Here is a 19,996-nt window from a genome sequence, read left to right as displayed (position 1 = left end):
GGCTTACAGGAAATGCATGGGGATCCAGGATCCCAGCTGGGTCTGACAGGTCTTTGGGCTATAACTAACATTATTCTGGGAGCTGGGGAGGAGGTAACCAGCCCTACAGCTGCAGGGGCCCGTGCATGTCTGAGAGCACATCAAACACACAGCAGAGAGACAAGAACATCTGCAATCACCGCTGACCTGATCCTAAGCTGCCTATTGTAATCTAAGGTGAAGAAACAGTCAGATTCAAATGATTTTTAGAGACATAAAGAGAGAGACAGACACAGAGACAGAAAAGGAGACACAGAGAGAGACAGAAAAGAGAGAGAGACTGAGATTGAGAGATGCCTACACCCCAATCTCGCAGAGAAAACACAAGGAACGTCCTCATCAACCAACAGCCCACGAAGGCTAACACATTCACTTGGATCCTGTTTGTACACATGTATTTTTAAGGTCTACTATTCCACTATTTTCAACAAAAGTGTGTCTTTGCTTAAATAATCACTGTCCTGGAAGAAGTGATAATGCACTGGCTTTTGTCTGTTGTGGGGATTTTGTTGTTATTCAATTTTAAATTTTAGTTTAATTAATTCAATAAATACTGCTAGCACATAATTCAAAAGAGACAAAAAGCCTACCTACAGCTAGAAGTGAGTTCCCTCCCTTCTCCTCTCCAACCCTCAATTTCCTTTCCAGAGGCGACTGCTGCTGCAGGTTTCTTGTCAACTCTTTCACATCGGCTCTATGCAAATACAACCAAGTGCTTGTGCGTCCCTCCCATTCTGTTTTCATCATAGTTGCTGTGTTCTGCACGTGGTGTGCAACTTGCTTTTTTCACTTCAACTTTCTTGGCAACTGTTTTGTATCAACATGCCTAGAGCTCCCCAGTCCTTTTCGATGCATGCCAATGAATGGCCACCCCAGACCACGAACCGTACCAGACCCCTGCCGCTGGCCACCCTGGGTCTATTCTTCTTGGGTTTGCAGCTAGAACCTCAACTTGTAGGCCTTCCTGTTTTCTGCTTAAATGCCCAAATATCACTTACTTGGTAAAACTTGAAAAATCTTACAGCTATGGAGCAAATGTGGTGTTGGAGAAATGACAAGGAGCACGGTTGTCCCTGTATCTCCATGAGGCCCAGCATTATTCATGCAGAAGGAACTTTATTTTTGTCACTGTATGAAACACTGGTTGAATGAATGAGAAATAATAACCAAATATCACAATAAGGGGACTGGTATCGTGATGTACATTCCTCAGCTGAGAAATCAGATTTGGACTCAACAAAACACCATCATCTTAAAAGCAGTGTCTTTCTGATCTGTCAGTCAACTGGAAAACTTTTGGCAGCAATAAAAGCTGAAGCAGAAACATCCTAAATGATCAAGTGTGTTTCAGACTCCAAGAGAGGGTAGTGGATTAACAGCAAATTCAAGAAAATGGGGCTTATTATTAGAAAGTTAATTGCATTCTACAATATTGTCAAGTTTCCAAATTCAGGGACTGCACCCATCCCTCAAGATTCCTTTGGACTCAACTAGCAAATCAGTAAGTCAATACAGGCTCTGGCTTCCTGCATGGTGCCTTGTCTCCAGACAGCTATCTAGGAGGAGGGAGCTGCTGCCCTGGGAGGTGAATGCTTTCTGCAGTCCAAGATACGTCAGGTACCATCAAGAGGAAAAAATACCAAACGGCTGGCTCATCACTTAAGTCAGGGTGGCTTCATTACAAAGCTCACATCTGGTGAGAATGACATCTTTCTGAATCACCTTAGACAAGCACTTTCATTCTTCCTTTTCTGTTTTGTGTTTTTTTTGTTGCTGTTTTTGCTGTTGTTTTGTTTTGCTTTAAACTTGTGGATTTATCCGTTAAAAACATTAGACATTCCTCATCACCCTAAAACACAATTCGCTGTTGTCCAGGATTTTACTTGCCTCATAATTATACAAATCACCAAGAGGGAGATTGCAAAGCATTTCCTCTGGAAGGGCCCATTTTCTTTCTGTCGCTGGTGCATTTTTCCACCACATCTGTTACAGCAACGACACATACAAAAGAAATACCCCACCACAGGCATCAGGATGACAAAGAGCAGTCCCAGGAGAGCGTATATAATAATCCCGATCTCATAGTTGAGGACCTGCAATTCAAACACAAGAAACAGCATATACTGTAACACGAAATAATAAGTAGAACGTTTCACAGTGTACATGTTTCATTTTTTTAACCTATTTGCCACCATGACTTGAATCTTAATGTGTATGTGTGTGTGTGTGTGTGTGTGTGTATATATATATATATATATTCCGCCCCTCCCCATTCTGAAGCTACTTCTTGAAACAGAGGAAGCAGAAAATTTAGTTATTAGAACATGGGACCAAGCAGTTACTATCTTCCCTTCAACTCCCAGTAAGATGTCCAAATGCAGGGCCAATGCAAATGGGTTAATTTCAACTCCAAAGGTATTTTGTTTGTTTTTAAGTGGTTTAATAAGTCTTGGCAGGAGTTGCTGCATAACAAATAATCTACATATAAGGTGTTTGCACCAGAAAGATAGGACAAGTAGAAGTTATTAAAGATTCAAAGCAGTTTGGATTGGATGGCAAAAAAATTTGGAATATATCTAAATTTAGAAAAAAGGCTCAGACTCGCTGAGTCAGGAATGTTAAACACAGGCCACTCAAGGAGTTTCTCCATCAGTACACTGGGAATAATAATATGTACCTTGTTAGGTCATTGTGAAAATCAGAAGTAATGTGTGATTAGAGATACTGTGCCAAACAAAAGTACCAGGCACTTAACAAATGGCATTGTTCATGCCATGACCTGGCATATCCCAGTGAAGTATGGGGCTTCACAGCTTGTGTCTCAGACAGCTCCTAAGTTCCTGGGAACCAGCACAATTTCTAGATACAATCGTATAACCTAAACATATTTTCATAATCACTGCTGGCTTGATTCTAGAATAAATGGAAATTAATGCAACTGGATGAGGAAACTCAATCCCATTCCAATCCATGCGTGCAGTTATTCACATTCCTAAAGAATGGCAGAAAATTACAGGTTGGCAGTTTGCAACTAAATGGACAGGCTACATAGCAATGGATTCTGAAGGCACTCTGAGCAAAGGAAAACAAAACACAAGTCTTGTTCCCAGGAGCAAACAAGATGTCCTGGAAGAGAGCACTGAAATTGGAGCCAGAAGACCTACTTTTTACATCCCAGCAGGGGACTTCAGTTCCCTAAACTGGAAGGTATCACATTTAATTTCATAAAAATATTGTGAGGGACAGATAATGAAATGACTGAATGTGAAAACAACTAGCCAAGTGCCCAGAACATAGTATATATTCAATAAATAATAGTTAAGTCTGTGAGCAAACATTCAAGACTATTAAGTCTGGTGCACATGGCACTTGAATATTATCTACCTCAATATTAAAATTAAAATGCTAAAATGAAAAAAAAAGTGGCTGAATTTTGCTGTATTCATCAAGTACATGTTCATGCTGAAGCTAACCCCCTGCCATCCTGTGTCCCTGTGTCCATAAAGAGTCATTATTAGGTGACTCTTTAACCCTTCCTTGAGGACTAACATCATTGGCCAGTTAAGAAACCAGACCAGGCATTCCAAGCTTTTACATATTTTTCTATCATTTTCCAGCAAATATTCTAAATTATTTACTATTTTAAAGGAATTTTAAATCCCTTCTGAATCCCAAAAGACACTAAACCCAAACCCAGGAGAGAAGGCATATTGAAATGTTTTAAATACACTAATTTTAGCTCCAGATGCAGATTTTATATTTTATACACAGCCTTTCCAATGTTACTGAATAAATATCAGACACTTTCAGAAACAAGATACGTCATTTCAAGAGCTCACTTCTAGGCTGAAGTCTAGCCACGGTCTGGCAGTACCTAAATTGTTTTCTGATACACCAAGACCTTGGAATGCTTTGTAGATTATATTGAAGACCAAGGTTTAAATGTACAGAGCTGTGTCACTTAAAAGATTAAAGATTATGGCAAAAACTAAGAAGAAACAAATAATTTAATAAACCATCACAGTGAAGGCAACAGTGAAGAACAGAAAGGCTGCTCGCTGGCTTTAGACAAAGAGTAAATTGAAACAGCAGACAAGCACTTTACCTTTAGAGCCAAGATTATATTTTCTGACTGTAGAGGTCAATGCAGGTGAGGAGTTTGAGTTTGGCAGAGGCAGCATGCATTAAGAAAACAGACAGAAAAAGGCACATGAGTGATCAAACACAACCCAGAACGTTAATATCCTATGCAGAGAAAATCAAGAGCTAGAAGGATAGACACAAGAAAGGAATATAAAACTTGAGTGTGCTTTACAGAAACTGTTTTGAGTGGAGTCAAGTTAATTCACATTTACATTCTATTTGTATTTCATGGAAGGTTCTTTTTGTTTTGTTTTGTTTTGTTTTGTTTTTGGAGACGGAGTCTCACTCTGCTTCCAGGGATAGAGTGCAGTGGTGTCATCGTAACTCACTTCAACCTCTAGCTCCTGAGCTTAAGCGATCCTCCAGCCTTGGCCTCCCAGAGTGCTAGGATCACAGCCCAGCCATGAAAGGTTCTTAATCAGTGTGCTAATCAGTTGTGGAGAGGAGAATTAGAGGGGCAGTTACAAATGCTTACTTAACACACTAACCATGTGATCTTCATAAAATAGAGAACCAGCCAAGAACCCCAGAGCCCAAGAGAATATTTTCCAAAGTATCCTTCCTAACATGAAAATCTGATGGTGTCATTCCCTTGCTTAATACCATTCAGTGGATTCCTGCCATTTTTAATCCAGACTTCTCAGTGTGGTCCTACGTTACCTAATCCTGGTTTTAGGTCCCCAGGCTTCTCTGCTCTTGGCTATTCTAGGCCCCAGAAAGCACCATGTGCTCTCTCCCCTTCCTCACTCTGGCTCTCCCATGCTGCCTCCTTGCCCTGACAAAACTCAAGTCTAAGCATAGGTGCTATCTCCTCCTGGAAGTCTGGGTTTGCTGTACATCTCTCTTTCCTGCATTATACTTACCCTTTGACCCATGCAAACAAAAATAAAATCCTAAACCCACCAACTGACTGAACAGAGCTCCCCTCTTGCCCAAGGGGACCCTGAAGGAACCTTAAAACTGAGTTCCCAGCCATGGTGGGATGGGAGGTTGAACAGGCCTCATTATACTCCCTCCCTTGCTATCAGGCTTTTGTTGCTGAAGGCTAAACAGAAACTAATCTCAGGATCTACTCCTCCCTACTTGTGGTTTCGACACTACAATTAACCAGGGTTCTTTCCAGATAAGAGACCACCAACCATGGAGTGGTTTTTACCAGTCTATAGAGCATGTGCAGAGAGGGTTTTCATGTCCTTGCTTCACCTTTTGACGTAAGAGGGCCGCCATGTTCTGAACATGGACCTCATAGAGGGGCAAAAAGCTCAATTGTGCATGTGCGTATTTCTCCTTCATAAATATTCTTGACTCCTATAGTTTGTTAAATATGTATATTTGGCCATCCCGCTTAGTATAAATTCCTATTCCCATTGTCCCTGCCTTGAAGCATGCGTTCCTGGCTTGCTTCTGGCCAAGGGCTTGGCTTTCCAGCCTGCCAGGATGGTCACCCCCAGGCTGCAACCCTTTATGAGAAACAAAGCTCTCCTTTTCAAACTATGACCCTCACTATTTCTTCAGCTGACACACACTTAAAGAAACTGGCTCCCAAGTGACCATCTCCTTTGCCATAATCCAGGAGGCAAGAACCGTGCCTACCCTCTTACCATTCTCTCTCGAGCACCCAGCATGGGCCCTGGCCTGTGACAGTCACCCAATCAAAATCAGATCAGTTGAGGAACTGAGGGGATGGGAGCTGGTCCCTTAGACCAGTGATTCCTAGACAGCAGTCCAGAGATTGGGCAGTCAGTGACGAGGACAGACCAACCCACAGTGGAGCGAGAGAAATAGAGCAAGTGCAGTGAGTTTTCCACAAATTTCCTAAATTTGCTCAAATTATAAGACTGGCCGTTTTTGGTGATATATGTATGAAGGGGGACAAAGTTGTTATCGCTACAGTTGATTTAAAATGTCCTTATGTGGCAAAATAAAATTAGGTGGCTTCATGTCATTCTCTAGATCACTTTTTTGAAATTTGCTTGTCCAGGAAATCCAAAAGTTTAGAAACTATTGCCTTAGTTAGAAAAGGGTTTGTAATACTAATCACTTTTAAGTGAAGCATCCAAAATGCTGGGGCTTGGGGGGCAGTTCAGATATACACGCCCCTGGGTCACATGGGCATCATGAACAATCGCGGCCTCCCTTTCTGGGTGAGGGGCCATGGGCATCCTCCAAGTGCCTGTTAAAAATACTGACTTCTGGGCTCCTCCCTTAGAGCAGCAGTCAGATTTCGGGAAGACCAGTAATCTGTCTGGGGTGATGGTTACAGTTAGGCAAGTTGGGGAAACCTGTCCTTACCTGGCTACAAAGACGGATTGTTCTGGGCTGTGGCCAGGGCGAAACCACCTATAAACTATAACAATCAGCTGATTCTTTTGCGTTTGATTCCTCCCCCTACCCCAAGAGTCAGCCTGCTCTGATACATCCGATGTTCAGTAGGATAAAAACAACCACCTCCGTAGAGCTAGGTGTATTTTCACTGTTTCCCTTTCCCTTCTGGTTGTCATACAGGTATGAGTTTATTATCTGTGTGATGCAGAGTTTGAATCCTGGCTCTACCTCTTAGTATCCGTGATTCTCTACTCCAGTTGGCACCCATATGATCACCTGAGGAGCTTTTAAAAAATACTAATAAGCAGCCAACCGTGACCAGCTATGTGAGAATCGTCGGGGAAGGGGCCTAGGCATTGCTGGCAATGTTACCCTGAGCTTCAGGAACCTTACGGACAGGATGAGAATAAGCAGAGACCATACCTTATGGGGTTACTATGAGGGCTACATGAGAAAACAGCAGTAAGTAACATGATTTGTGCGCTATTCTGTTCTAAGCTCTTTCCACGTACTATTTAATGTATATTAAGTGGGCTGATGCACATAAAGTGTTTAGACCAGTGTCTGCCGGAGTAATACTCAGAGCATGCTAGCGTTATTCTCAGCCCTGAGCTCCACTGAGGCTCGGGCAATGACTCCTGGTCATGTGCTGCCTTGCACTGCACTCGATCTAAGTGCCGAGGTCCCTAGAATGTACTTTCCTCATGCACAAAGGAGAGTGTGCGTTCTTACTGGCACTGTGTCACCTGGCGGGAAACAAGTAGCTAAGTCACTGACTTATCTCCTGCAGACATGCAGGTGGGATCCATACATCACAAACCCCCTAGTATGATGACCTGATATTTACTATGTGCCAAGTCGATGTCCAAGGACTGTTAGTGCTAGTGAGAGCGTTAACAGCAGCAGGGAAGATCCCACACCCTGCACCTGCCCCCAGAGGAAGTGTCACATAAGGGAAAGGATGTAACTGAGGACTGAAATGAATGGGGAAGAGACAAGCCAGCTAAATCTAGACGGGAGTCAAGTGGGAACTAATCCAGGAAACTGTGACAAGGAAACTCAGGTTCCTACTGACAGTGACATGCAGAAATGACAAAGACACAGGCCTCGGGGGCTGCTGGGAGAACTGCCTTCTTGAAAAGGTGTCTACAGGTGTGGGTGGCACTTATGGGTTATCGGTGGGAAGGGATTATAAGTTAGCTACCCAAATTGCCCCAAACCAGGCATTCTGTGACAGTAGGAATTGTGTCTTTATATCTAATTTATATCTAATTGAGCAGACACACCACTGGACCAGGGCCAGGCTGCAAGGCTTTCTCTGCAGAGTCCCCATGTGAGCATGTGAGGGAGGTGACACTGTGTTGTTTCCCCTCCTGTGCAGTCAGCCAGGATGTGGGGAATCTAGGAAGCGGCTCACCCACATGCCATGGTCCCCAAGAGAATGTAGTCAGGCACTTTGCAATACAGGCCGTGCGTGGCATGGCTTGTTTTTATATCTTGGCATGTGGTGGGCACGCAATAAACTAGATGGATAAATGAGTGGCCCATGGCCCCTCCACCTTAACACTTCTGGTGCACAGACTATTCCTGTGAAGAGTAGATGAGCTAACACTTGTAAACCACGTAGAAGCACGCCTGGAACATAGCATGTGCTATACAAATGCTGCAGCTGTCATTCCTGTTTTAGGAAACTAGGGTTAGAGTTGGTTCTCAGAATCTATAGCTTCATCTTCTGGTCTTCATTTTCCTCCTGGGTCCCTAATTCCAAGTCTTATTCCCCTGGATTTGTCCTCACCCAGTACTCTACTGTCCTCACTCTAGACATGCTTAAACGGCCCAATCTGCATTCAGTCCCAGTACTCCTTTTATAGCAAAGTGGTGATTCAGTCACATCGGACTAGAGGTAACTTGGGATGCGACCATTTCTGCCCAGGGATAATTCCCCACTATAATATCTTGCAGCTTAATATGTAAAATGTACAGCTCTAAGGCTGTTAAACTCTTTGCACACAGATGAACATACTCGGATGAGAGCTGTTTCTTCAAGCTGGTCATGTGGCGACCATAGCACAGTGACCTACAATGAGCCTAATTTTTGTTGGTGGTGTGTTTATCAGTTCAGAGTTGGACTGTTTGGGTACAAATCCCAGCTCTGCCATCTAGCCACCACGTGACCTCAGGCAAGCTCCTTAGCCTCTGAGTGCAGGATTTTCTTGCATCTGCAATGGCAGAAAAACTTCCTCATTGTGAGGATTAGAAACAATACAAAGCTCCTAATCCGGTGTTTGGCACATGGCAGATGAGAAATGGTGACTCTTATTATCACAGAGAGGAAGAGGACACAGTTTGAGAACATGCTTTAGGAAGCAATGGAGAGGCTTTGCACTTTGAGTGTTTTCAGATAAGACTAAGGTTTTATTTCTCGTTTAAGTGTCAGCCACACTGTGGAGTCTTTGCTGATTTCCTGAGTGCAGGGACACTCTCCCCCTGCGTAACGTTCACAGTCCCTTGTCAGAACTGCCCGTGTCCATCCTGCATTCCGGTTATCGCTTAGTCTGCTCAGGCTGCCACGACAAAGTGCGACAGACTGGGTGGCTTCAGCAGACATTTATTTTCTCACAATTCTGGAGGTCAAGGTGTCTGTCATAGGGGCTGCTGATGTGGCTTCTCTCCGTGGTTTGTCGATGGCCACCTTCCTGCTGTGTCTTCCCATGGTCTTCCCTGGGTGACTGTGTCCTCATTTCCCCTTCTTATAAGGACGCTGGTCATATTGGATTAGGGCCCACACTAATGAACTCATTTTAACTTAAATCACCTCTTTAAAGATTCTATGTCCAAATACAGTCACATTCAGAGGGACTGGGGGTTAGGGCTTCAGCATGTAAATTGTGGACATCCCGTGTAACATCCATGCGCACGTGTTATCACTTGGCCTCTCTTTCACCGAGTTCTTGGAGGGAAGGCCGTGCTTTGCATCTTTGTACCCCTACATTGCATTGCTCCTAATAGGTACTCCACAAATACCGGTTAAATGAACTTATTATGCAAAAGAGAAAGTGTCAAAGCAACGTCAGGGAGAAGAAGGGGCCCAAAGACCTTAAAGTACTACTTTTAATTTGCAGCTAAAGTGCAGAAAGGTGGCAGTTCCGTGAAAAAGTCTTCTCTCCGTCCCAGAGTCAGGGCCACCCTCAGGAACAAAAGGTTGTGCTCGCTTTGGCAGCACATGCACTAAAATTGGAACGATACAGAGAAGATTAGCATGGTTCTTGCACAAGGATGACACACAAATTCGTGAAGCAGTCCATATTTTTAATAAATAAATAAATAAATATATAAAAGAAAGGAAAGGAACAAAAGGTCTCCACTCCTGGATGCTTCTGCACCCCCTCAGGAGTTCACTGAAAAGGGGCCCCAGTGATAAGGGCACGGGCTCAGCTGCCCCGGCTCCCTGGCCACCAGAGGGCTCACCAGAAGATGAAACCCAGAGCTTGTGCAACGGGAGCTGGACGGTTCTGTGGGACTGCAGGCAGGGAGCACTGGCCAGTATAAAGATGTTGTTGGTGCCCGCCTGTGTCCCCAGGACCTCCACCATCTCAGTGTGATCCTCGTACTTCTAACTACTGGCATCTTCAACTCTGTGCTTGGAGGCTTATTCCAGATCCATGGAAGGTCAGAAGTACAGGGGACTTTGCACCGTCCCCGCACCCCAGGCAGCCCGCTGCCAGGGCCTCTGCGGTCTTGCTGTATAGACTGCTCCAAGCTCTCACCCTTTCCGGGGGATGCTGGTGCTTTGCCTGGTTCCCGCAGCTCCTCTACAGGAGGAAGCTCTGTCGCCCCCGGGCAGACGGTGCAATGGCACCTCCTTTATAATAGGCTGCCTTCCCCACTTGCCAGCCAGTGTTCTCTGCACCTCCCAAATAAATGACTCGCCCTGGAGTCCTTGGCTCAGGGTCTACTTCAGGGAGAATCGTACCTAACACGCCAGCATTTATCGGACTAAATCCAGTCCGAAAGCTCCCCTGCAAAGGTGCCCTGGCTTCTCTGGTGACTTTGCTTAACTAAACCCCTCTTCCTTGGATAACTGTAGAAAGCGTGGTCCAGTGGCACATCTAGGGTTGGATTCATTCACTTCACTCACATGGGCTCTGTTTTTGCGTGCTCTTTCCACGTCACCCTCACCCCAGTGCTTTTTATCCATTTGCAAAAGCAAGGAGAGGAACTCAGGAGCCAGGTTTATAAACTAAGGTTATAGCAGTTCCTAAGCCAAGCACAAAGGAGTTGTCCAACTAAGACCCTGCCTGGAACAGCTCCAGCTCGGAGCCACCTCAGGGTCTCAGGACCTCGTCCTCCAAGGCCTGGATTTGACTGGAGCACTGCCCCCTGCTCCACCCATTCCTTGGCAGAACTCGTTGGCATTCAGGCCCGGCTGCTAAGGGCATGCTAATTTTGAATGTATTAATAAGTATAAGAGCAACTGTCATTTTATTCTGCCAGGGATGCAGGCCCGACACGCAATCATGTTTGGGAGATATAAATGAAACCAGTGGCACTGAAGAATGAAAATGCTTTCCACAGCCCTAGGAACAGCTGTGAGCACCAGGGAACAGCTCGTTCATCATCTTCCATGTAGTCTTCCCTGTTGCTGGATGTAACCGGCCTTTAGATAAGCCTTTCCTCTTGAGTATCATGTCATTGCAAATGAAGAATCTGATGGCCATTTGTAACTACAGTCTCTTAGAGAACCATTCACCGGGCAAGAGTTAACGGCCCTCCCCTCCACTGGGAACCCGAGCATTCGGATTTGTTGTGCTGGTGAGTAAAAATGCTCACCTGGACATCTTCTTATGGTTGTCTTGGGAACCACCTTCACACCAGGGAAGGAGAGAACATAGTGCCTGACCCTGCAGGACTGAGGACCTGACAGATTTAACGCATTTTTATTATCTGACATTCAGTGCAGTAAACTTTTGTCTGTTTCATGGGCAACCTACACTCATAACAAACCAAAATCAAAAGAACCTTCTTCTGCTCAGGTAGTCAGTCACAGAAGCAAACGGGTGAGTGAAGTGGCAGCACCTTGGGTTTTTAGTAGAGAAATGCAGGGTGCCTTGATACTTTATGAAAATACCGTCCCCGCACTTTAGCGAGGCATCCACGGCCCTCTCACGATCGGGCCTCAACTCACCTTCCTGCCTTTCCCTCCGACCAGGGGCTTGATGGTTTCTGCAGCCTGGAAGATGAGCACAGCACCGCCCTCCCAGCCCCCGCTCCAGCCCTCTGAGTACCCTTGTTACAACGGGCCCCAGGGTTGCCTTCTTTTGGGAGAGCTTCTGGTCAGAATTCACTATTTTTATTTACATTCCTCTGCATGTTACTTACAGATCTACTTATTTCCTTCTTCTCCTTTTTTGATTCATTAGGTGCTGTCCCTGCCATCTGGCTCCTAGCCCTGGAGACCAAGGGCTACGTCCCTCATCCTCACTTGCCTCCCAATTCTAGCCGAGGATGCTCACAGAGCAGGTGCTCGATAAGCCTTGTTCAAATGGGAAGCTGCTTTGTAACAGCTATGCCAACAGAGTACACAGTCACTGTTTCTAGGGAATTTCAAATAATTCTGGTTAGTTAGGGGGTTCGCTCCCGTTAGCTAAGAAAAGGTGCCATAACATTTCCTTTTTATGAAACTTTAGTTTTTAAATGACATACAGCTTGAAAGGTTTTCTTCAAACGCTACTTTTGAAATTTCTGCTGTATTTCAAAAGGGATCCATAAGGTGGTTCAATATTCCATAAAAGTTCTTGTCAAAAAAGGTTACTAAGATTACAGATTAAATAACCAGTTGTTTAAAGATTTACTTTTGAGTTATCAAAAATTTTTCTCATCCTTTGCATTTTTAATAACAAATACATCAATAAAAAAATTACCTTATCAAACTTAATTGAGGGCTCAAATGACTTCCGTATAACTTTTGGGAGAATATCTGGAAAAAAAAAGCCAAAATATAGCAAAATTATTTTTCCGGTAAACATATAAAATGTATATTTATTTTAAAAGAGGTATATATTGTGCTTACAAATTATTATACCCATATTTTTAATATTATTCTTATACTTTTATTCCTATTTTGTAATGTAGGTAAATAATTGAATTACTGAGCCTCTAGCCAGAGGCAAAGAATAGATGACAAATTTGTTTTTTTTTGAAGATAGAGTCTCGCACTCTTGCCCAGACTAGAGTGTCATGGCATCTGCCTAGCTCACAGCAACCTCGAACTCCTGGGCTCAAGCGATCCTCCTGCCTCAGCCTTCTGAGTAGCTGGGACCACCGGCGCAATGCTATGACTGTGTCCGTCACCCCCAAGGTGTTCTACTAGTGGGCAAAAGAAACCCCACAGTGAATTCTTTTTCAAAGCAAAGAAATTCAGATTCACACGCAGGAAAACAAAGCAAGCCGGTTCCCCACAGGGCTTTCTGCAAAACAACTTCCCGCCTGTACAGCGCAGGGAGACATGCACTGTTTAAAGACTCTGCTGCAGGAGCAGAGCTGTGTGATAGGAAGATAATTCGAGCCACCTCGGCAATTTTAACTTTGCTGGTAGCCACATTCTAAAAAGTGAAAAGAAACAAGCGATCAATTAATTTATTTTAAATTAATTTTAGTAATATGTTTTATTTATGCTGCTATATCCAAAGTACTATCATTTTAACATATAGTCAATATACAATTGATGGGACATTTTATAGTCCCATATTCTTACTAAGTGTTCAAAATCTCATGTGTATCTCACACGTCACTTCAGTGCCCCTCGGTTAGGATCAGCTACAATCCAAGTGTTCAGTGGCCACAGGGTGCTAGCGGCCTCTGTGTGAGACAGCACAGGTTTGGAGGCTGCGGTTCCCCTGGCCCACGCCTATCCTGGAGCGATTCGGCTTCACCCACCGTGGCAAAGGCTCTATCCATTCCTTTAGTCTCCTCACTCCTTGTGTACATTGTCATAAGAGAAACACAAGATGAACATCCTTTATGCCCAGAACCACAATATCCTAGAAATGCCTGTAGTACACGTCCAAGCATCTCTATTTGTGAGGCCTTGGCCTTACCATTCTACGGCTCACACCTCATTTGGGAACTCCTGGAAACTCACACTGGGTAATTCTGTCTCAGTTCTAATATGCCCGCTGCTGGTGAGAATGTTGAACTGATTGTGGTCCATCTCAGAAATCATGGGGAAGAACCAGGGTCCCACGCCTGGGCTCCCTGGCTCTGTGGTTTACAAGTGTCACGTGCATTCTGCCGCACTACAATCCTTTGTCTAAGTGTGCAAGCTTATAAAGACTTCAGGTGGAAACCACCTCAACCTCAGATCTCCTGCATCCACAGCAGCGCCAGGGCTCCATAAAGGAGTGTGGTATTGATGCTGTCTAAACAACGTCACGCTACCAAAAGGGCCTGGCTTCTACTCCAGCGATCAGATGGGCACCCTGAATTCTGCGACTAGTTCCTTCTATTGCCTGGGGAGCAAAGTCCCCATCAGAATGAGGGTGATGCGTAGCACCAACCAGCAACCATGGAAGCTAGAAAACCTCAGTTTTCCCAGATGCTTGCCAGAGATGACCATGTCACGACTAATACCAGTTCTGATGGTTTCCAAATGAACAGATTTTACCCTAACATTTCTCATCCTGTTTACCTCTTTCTTTTCAGCCCCGACAAGGAGTACATAGCCCTGTGTGTGTTATTAAATGAGGTAAGCCAAGATAGTAGCAGCATGTGTTTGTTGTAAGTGTGCTGTTTACTTATGCCTGACCCAGTCTTCTGGGTCAGTCAATGATAGGCAACCAACCTGCCCATGGTGTGCCAGGCAATGTGATACATGACAGGAGGGGATAAGCTCTAGACCCCACCTTTGAGGAATTGGTCTTACCCTGCCCCTCAGGTGTACAGGGATAACAGTGACCACCTTATGGGTCCTGAGCCGCTGCGGGGAACCATGGAGGCAGAGCCCACGAGGCACTTAGCACTGTACCAGACACCCTGAAGAGAAGTCAGTGAGTTCGTCCTGCCCTAAACTCAGGGCACCTCTGTCACACAGAGATACGTTTTCCACTATATCAACTTCATGCTCTTGTCCGCAACACAATAGTTGCCTCTTGAGATATAACAATGGGAAGGAAAGACAAGCTGTCAATGGGAGATGGGTGCAGTGGCTCACACCGGTAATCCCAGCACTTTGGGAGGCCAAGGTGGGGAGGATCACTTGAGGCTAGGAGTTCGAGACCAGCCTGGGCAACATAGCGAGATTCTGTCTCTACAAAACATAAAAAATATATTTGCCAAGCACAGTGGCAGGCACCTGTAGTCCCAGCTACCTGGGAGGCTGAGGAAGAAGGATCACTAGAGCCCAGGAGCTCGAGGCTGCAGTGAGCTATGATCACAACACTGAACTCCAGCATGAGTGATAAAGTAAGAGCTTGTCTAAAAAACAAACAAACAAACAAAGCTAGTGGAAGAGGAAATTATTTTCATGGCAAAAGACTTTTTCTCAGTATCTGGTCTTATGGAGTCATGTACCAGACCCCTAAAAAAGGGACTCTGTGGATCTCTTCAGAATAATGGTGACTGTCAACATCTCTCCATTCACCTCCTAGACAGATCTTTCAATGTCTTCTGGCCTGGGAGTTGCTTTAAATTTCATGTGATGATGCAAATCAAGAAACATAGCAAGCAGCAAGGGGCTAATTCTGCCCTCTTGTGTTAGTGAGACCATCAAGTTAAAAGGTAGTTTGGTTTTGTTTTATCTTAGTCAAAACTCATCTTGACTGAGATATTTCTGTTCCCTAAGTCTCTTCTTTTAATACACATGTAAGTTCTGGCCCAAGCTGGGCCTAATGAAATTCCACCCTTGTAATGCTCTCTTGTAAAGTGGATAGACAACGTAAAAATTCATTGTGTTTGCAGTTGATTTATCAGACTTGTGCCAAGCTTAAGTGCTCTTGGAAAGATTTCACTGATAATATCTGTAAGGCGGCCCTGTCGGGCATTTGTGTTTACTTGGAAATGTGATTAATTAGGAGCATAAACAGTGTTAAATGCCTGTGAAGAGACCACAGAGGCCCTCTTTTGCTTTTAGAGCACTATCTTAAATACACACTGCTTAGGGTCTTGCACATGGCCTTGCGCTGAGAAGGATTTAATCTGTTAACTCGTGCATTGAATGAACGCCGATCAAAGCAAGAGTTTTTGTTTTTGTTTTTTGTTTTTTTTGAAACAGAGTCTTACTGTCGCCCGGGCTAGAGTGCCGTGGCTCACAGCAACCTCAAACTCCTGGGCTCAAGCAATCCTCCCACCTCAGCCTCCCAGAGTGCTAGGATTACAGGCGTGAACCATTGTGCCCGGCCTAGAGATTATTTATATTTTCTTATAAGTATTAGTTTATTAGTTTTACATATAGAATAAAATGATATTCAAGTTCAATTTAGAGATGCATAAAAACTTGGTCTGTACGTGTATAATTTTAGTAAATTAAATACTAATTAAAACGCAACTGTAATTGTTTCTCTCTAGGCACACAAGACTTTCTCTGCAGGCACTTACAGATAAATTTAACAACTTGCCCTTGTCTAGGCCAAATCCCTGAGGGGATAAGGGGCAGTAGGCAAACCAAGTGGAACTCTTGCTGCGTCCGGATGAAGCACACATCTAGACAGTTCAACAGAGTTAACTCCCCGGATGTGCTGGCCTCACACAAGGCTGGAAGATCAAGAGGCATTTTGCCCCAAGCAAAGCTGTGTTCAGCCCAGTGCCTGGTATATAATACACCAGCACAGACGTGCTAGCACCTTTCACCTCCGCTCTGGGATCACACAGCCTTCAACGCTCTGCTCTTCCCCCTGAGGCCCTAGCTAGTGATGCAGAATTCAAGTTCTCAGCTGTATCCATGTGTTGCTTCTTCTTCCTTGGCCACTGCTTGACTTCCCTAGGCCCCTTGAGGTAAGGAGAGACCATGGGACTTGCGCTCTGGCCGGTGGAATGTAGACATGCGCACACACCACTTCCAGGCTTGGCTTCTGAAACCTCCCAAAAGGCCCTTCCCATTTGCCCTGTTTATCCAACTCCCAGACAAATATGGAGGGTCCAGTGGAGAATTCTGAAGTCCAAGGGGATGGCAGAAACATTAGGTAGAACAAGCCAGAGTCCCCAGACCTCTCCACCCAACTCACTGCAACCTCTCCATTGGACTGAGAGTGAGCCATAAACATTTTGTACTGAGACAAAACGTTTGTACTGGGCTTGTTTGTTACAGCAAATGGTGTTACTTACTCTAACTAAAATACACCTTACCTAATTAAGACCCCTGACATCTTCTTCCTGCATGCCTCCTCTGCCTGTAGCCTATCCTGCCAGCTTTGACCAAACAAAGAATGAGAAAAAAATCTCATTTTTCTCAGGAGAGGGTACACACAAACACGACACACACAAACACGACACATGCAGGTGAAGCCTACAGATCAGCACTAACGTACACTGAGATTTTAAAATACATCTTCATTCAAAGATCTGGATTCCTATATTCATAAAAAAGAATGCACGAAAAGGTATTTGAACCCATAAAAATCACTACAAAAATACTGTACAGTATAGCTCCCATGAAATACTCGTCCTGCCTGCTTCTCATCTGTTGCCTACAAAGCTTGGATAATCACCCACGGGCCTGACATATGTCCATGCACTTTGCAAAAGCTTCTCCACCAACCGAATTGTCCTAACCTACAAAACACATGTTCATAACTGGTTTAAACCACTGATTCAAGCAGGTCTATACTGCCAAAATATTTAAGGAAAATGTTCCCAGGTAAACAGTGTTATCCTGGGAAAGGTGTATCAGATAGGAGTTAAGGCTAAATTGGCTTAAGATCTTGGTACCATCTCCAAGAGTTATGTGCACAGACGGCAGTCAGATGGGTGCGGGGCATTAGCTTCCAGTCCAGGCCACTCTTTCTGGAGGAGAATGCAGATTTAACTCAAGACGCAGAGCCAGTTGGTGAAAATATAAACACATATGTGGTTTATGTATGGCCACCAGCACTTTCTCCAGAGCTCCCCTATGGACGGGATCTTCGACCACAAGCAGAGTTAGTTTACTGCAGTTGAGTCATCTTCCTTCACTGGCCCAGGCTTGCTGGGTTTTGTTTTTATGCTTTAGAACCTCCTGATTCAGATTTCTAAAAGGAAAATCTGTCTTCTCACAACAGGAAAATACCTTGTGACTTTAAACAAACTCAGAAATCTCTGGTTATTTGGATAGCTTGACTTAGTTTACCTTTTATCAAGGAAAAAAATATTTAAGGAGCCAATTTGTTGCATGAAAATATTTAAATCTGCATTGAATCAGCACAGTAGATGTGCTCAGTTCTAAGAGCTAATAGATTAATTAAAAAAGAAAAAGAAAAGAATCACGTCTTAGACATTTTATTTTAACTTCAGGCATACACATACACATTCATTTGCCCATCATTTGATGCAAAGCCTGTTACCTCCTCTCTAAACCTCTAGCTGAAGGTAGATGAGAATGGCCTCGTGGGCTCCCAAAGTCACGATGTCTACACCTAGAGTGGGCAGTTCAGAGAAGGCATGCGTGATTACAGACTGCCTCAAGATACGAGGGACCCGGCTCATTGGGTTCTTCAGTGACTGGGATGGGAGAGGGCTGGGCTTTTATCTACATACTCCTTCCCAAACATTGGGAATAACTGCCTGCGCCTGTCAGGGTTCTCCAGAGAGACAGAACTGATAAGAAACAGAGATCTAAGATATACAGATATAGATACAGAGATTATCCTAAGGAATCGTGGGGGCTGGCAAGTCTGTAATCTATAGGGCAGGCTAGAAACTCAGGCAGGAGTTTGCCACAGTCTGGGGGCAGGATTACTTCTTCCACAGGAAACCTCAGTTTTTGCTCTTAAGGCCTTTCAACTGATTGGATGAGGCCCACACACATAACCAAGGGTAACGTCTTTCATTTCATCAACTATTAACAATTGTAGATGCTAACCACGTCTACAAAATACTTTAACAGCAACACCCAGATTACTGTTTGATTAAGTCACTGGTTACTATAGCCTGGTCAAGCTGCCACAGAAGACTAACTCTACCCAAGCCAGCCATTGCTCCTGCTGTAACAGTTTTGCCCAGTAGGTGGGTTGGAGCAGAACATCTCTGAGCAGCCCTGTTTCAGAGTAGGGACAATTCCAGGCAACCTGAGGTCCCCCTACCAAGCAAAAGGCAGAAGCTGGGGTCCATTTAGCGCATTTAGCATGAGAGCAGGAGAGCACACCTAGTCTCTGAGGACAACCAATCTTGAATGATGACCCTGAACCACCCATAAAACGTTGGCTTCTGTTGAGTGTGTGCTGAATTAAAAGGCCAGCAAATAAATGTGTTCTGAAAAGATTTCCATTGAAAATGCCAGAACTAAAGAAGTTTGCCACTTGAAAGATGAAATGTAGCTTCTAAAAAACTGCACTTATCAGCCCTCTCTTCCAGCAGCTCTGTTCGGTTAGATGCGTTCGCTATCACTACAATGCAGCGCACACAATCTGCCCACTCCTGGGCTCACATTTCCCCATGGGTGGCACGGGTGAGACTGAGACCAAAGAAATGATTTGGGGGGACCCAAACAAGGCCACTTCCTCATGTCCTGGAGTTCACCCGATTTCCATAATGAGCGGATTTCCTTCTGCCGAGCTGAGTCTGTCTGAATTTAGTACCTCAGTGATAGACATTTAACGACCATCTCCTGCTGCAACCAGCCTGCAATTTTCAGTTTCTTGGGGCACTTTCATTTAACCCTTGAAATCCTCACGTTAACATGACTAAACTCTTAGGTTTGGCTTTTAATAAAAGGATCGAGGCTTCAGACTTTTAGAAGCCAAGTGGCGTTTATTAGACTTATAAAACATATCCCCCATCTCCAAGTATAGAAGAAAGGGCTCCGGAGAGGCAGAGCCCTCCGACCTTTATTTAAATACAATGCAAACACCCTTGGGGTACTTTGTTCCTACATGACAGCTGTCAGCACATGATTTTGTGCAGTCCCTCTCCTTTAATTGACTGGCATGCCTTTCCCCTGCAGCACTGACACACATTGGCTTTCCCTAGAATTAACAAGGGCACAAACTCGCTCTCTGAGTAAAGAGCTTGGAAAAAATGCTGTGCAGGAAGCTATTCTTATGAAAACACCTGGGACCAGACTGGCCCTTTAGCTTTCTGCCAGCCATGTGCTCACATCATTGGTGGATTACGATTTTATTTTAGGACGTGGCACTTGGGACAGCCCAGCCCGTCACTGGGCAGGTCATGCTCTTCGATCATTTCCAATTCCTTTAGAGGAAGCAGGCACTCAGGTTGCACAAGCCTAAGGGAGGCTTCCAGGTCTCTTGGAGCTCAGAATCCCTGACAAATCTGCCTTGCTGGGAAACTCCACTGCACGATG

The 19,996-nt window shown here is 44.5% G+C and overlaps 1 protein-coding gene and 1 non-coding gene across 2 annotated transcripts in view; one reads left to right on the top strand and one right to left on the bottom strand.

The window, feature by feature from the left end:
• PROM1 (prominin 1) overlaps positions 1 to 19,996 on the bottom strand; it is a 141,347-nt gene that overhangs the window by 58,209 nt on the left and 63,142 nt on the right. Inside the window, exons 4-6 of the mRNA XM_069495028.1 lie at positions 12,429 to 12,484; positions 4,145 to 4,171; positions 1,927 to 2,132 (exon numbers count right to left, since the gene is read on the bottom strand). Of these exons, the coding sequence (XP_069351129.1) occupies positions 1,927 to 2,132; positions 4,145 to 4,171; positions 12,429 to 12,484 (289 nt within the window). The remainder of the gene's footprint in view (positions 1 to 1,926; positions 2,133 to 4,144; positions 4,172 to 12,428; positions 12,485 to 19,996) is intronic.
• LOC138400365 (U6 spliceosomal RNA) lies at positions 9,712 to 9,818 on the top strand. Its single transcript, XR_011236262.1, has one exon. It is a non-coding gene; the product is annotated as a U6 spliceosomal RNA (small nuclear RNA).

Source organism: Eulemur rufifrons, chromosome 19 (assembly GCF_041146395.1).
Source record: "Eulemur rufifrons isolate Redbay chromosome 19, OSU_ERuf_1, whole genome shotgun sequence".
Lineage (NCBI taxonomy): Eukaryota > Metazoa > Chordata > Mammalia > Primates > Lemuridae > Eulemur > Eulemur rufifrons.
Note: the sequence above shows the minus strand (reverse complement) of the source record. Positions and strands in the feature narration are given on the sequence as shown.